The sequence below is a fragment of the Octopus sinensis genome, unplaced genomic scaffold, assembly GCF_006345805.1.
Source record: "Octopus sinensis unplaced genomic scaffold, ASM634580v1 Contig04440, whole genome shotgun sequence".
NCBI lineage: Eukaryota > Metazoa > Mollusca > Cephalopoda > Octopoda > Octopodidae > Octopus > Octopus sinensis.
Genome location: NW_021827453.1, coordinates 1 through 2,029, shown reverse-complemented (window position 1 = coordinate 2,029; position 2,029 = coordinate 1). Strand labels below are relative to the sequence as shown.

Genomic DNA, 2,029 nt, shown 5'->3' with positions numbered 1-2,029 from the left:
ATGTCCGGTGTGGAAGTCCGGTTCCGAGTTTTTCTTCCATTTTTTTTTCATGACAGTTCGTAAGAATATAAAAATAAAAAAAAAACAGTCCCGAAAAACATTCGAATACAACCAGTTCGTTTTTTTTTATCATTTGTCAATTTATATATATATATATATTTTTTTTCTTTATACAATTCTCTTTTTATATATATACAATTATTTTATATACAAATTCTAGGACATACAGACAGACATACAAACATACATACATACATACACGCACAACAATGTGTTTTCAATGGCTGAAATACCAAAAAAAAAAAAAAAAAAAAAAACCTTGTGTATTGAAAGTTAATATATATATATATATAGATATATATATACATAAATACACACACACACACTTATATATATAATGCCTTTCATAAATGTATGCATATATATACATAAGCATACACAGACCATATATACATCTATAATCATACACACACACGTTTATACATACTATCAATATATATATATATCATATATATAATATATATATATATATATATTATATATATATTATATATGCCATTGGTCAGTTTTGTTTTATTGCTTACATATTAAGGTACCAAGTCCAGACTCCAGCCAATCAGCTTCGATCATTTCAGTTACTTCCGGTGTGGAGTAATCCGGAAACTCGAAATGGCTCGCATTCGGTGTGTTCTGGTTTTGCATGTCCAGATTGAACTCGGCATCGGCGAGTTTGCTTAAGTCCAAATTGCCGAGTTCCAGGTGCCAGTTGTTGGGCAACTGGAGGACATCGGTCAAACTGTCTAAATCCGCCAAAGGAACGCTGTCCATATGTTGGTTGTGCTGTTGTTGTTGCTGCAACTGCTGCAGTTGGTGCTGGTGCTGGTGTTGGTCAGTCGTGGTCTGTTGACCGGTGAGGGATAAGTGTTGTTGACCAACCATAGCAGCTCCCGTACCAGCCGTGGCGAGGGCAGCGAGGGCCGTCGAAGTGGGCAACGATGTCGTCGTCCCGCCGATCTGTGCTGACTGGTACAAGAGCTTGCCATCAACGGCGGTCGCAGTCAACTGCGTGGAAGAAATCACTTGGAAAGCGCCCGCCGAGGCCGCCCCGGCCACCGTCGCATTTGTCACACAGTTGAGCTCCTGGGGCGAGGCAGCCGGCGTCTCGAACGCTTCTTCTGGGTAGAAGCTGACCGCTTCGGGCGTCGGTGGTGCATACAGAGACGGACTGGATGGAACCTTAGCTGGCGGCGTTAGCTGACTGGAAGGTACTGAAACATGCTTGCTTGCTTTGATGCTCTCTTTGAATTTTTTATCGATGGTCAGCTTTAATTTTAACCGGTTGGCCGTATTGCTGGTGTGACCGTTGCTACTCAAGCCATTGCTCGACTTCACTACTCCGCCGCCGCCATTTGTTCGATGCTTATTGGAGCTGTTTTTCTCCGTCTTGTGGGTCTTGTGGCCAGGACCCTTCGATATTTTGCTCGTACTGGTCGTACCGACGCTACTGGCGTTGCTGGTGTTATTCGAACCCTCGGCCTTGCCGCTGAGTTTGGCCTTCTTCCTCGGTCTGTACTTGTAGTCCGGGTACTCTTGCAAGTGCAACACGCGTAGCCGTTCGGCTTCGTCCACAAACGGTTTGCGGTCGTGCTCGTTGAGTAACTTCCACTGACGGCCCAACCGTTTGCTAATCTCCGCGTTGTGCATGTCCGGTTGCACCTCGGAGATCTTGCGCCGTTCGATCTGCGACCAGACCATAAATGCGTTCATGGGCCGCTTCACGTGACTGGACGACTTCTTGCAGTTGGTGGCGTCTGTGTAAGGTGTGTGCGAGCCGGGGTCGACTAGTTGTGAACCAAACATTACGGACTGGTTAAACGAAGACGACGTGGGGTCGGCGACTAACGTCGTATTTTGAGGTACCATGGCGATATTATTATTATACAATTATGCAGTTTTTGGTACAGTCGAACCTGATGGCGATAATATTACTGTTATTATTATTAATTTTTATTATTATTATTATTATCGA

General features: G+C 43.7%; 1 protein-coding gene across 1 annotated transcript; it reads right to left on the bottom strand.

Annotated features, from left to right (window-relative positions):
* Nucleotides 1–497: 497 nt before the first annotated feature.
* On the bottom strand, nt 498–2,023 carry LOC115227536 (transcription factor SOX-4-like). Its single transcript, XM_029798335.2, has one exon. The coding sequence runs from the start codon at nt 1,921–1,923 to the stop codon at nt 574–576; it is 1,350 nt and encodes a 449-aa protein (XP_029654195.1). The 5' UTR covers nt 1,924–2,023; the 3' UTR covers nt 498–573.
* Nucleotides 2,024–2,029: the final 6 nt, after the last annotated feature.

Excerpts from the sequence above, each read along its gene's own strand:
- LOC115227536 (XM_029798335.2), bottom strand. The coding sequence starts at position 1,923 with ATGGTACCTCAAAATACGACGTTAGTCGCCGACCCCACGTCGTCTTCG.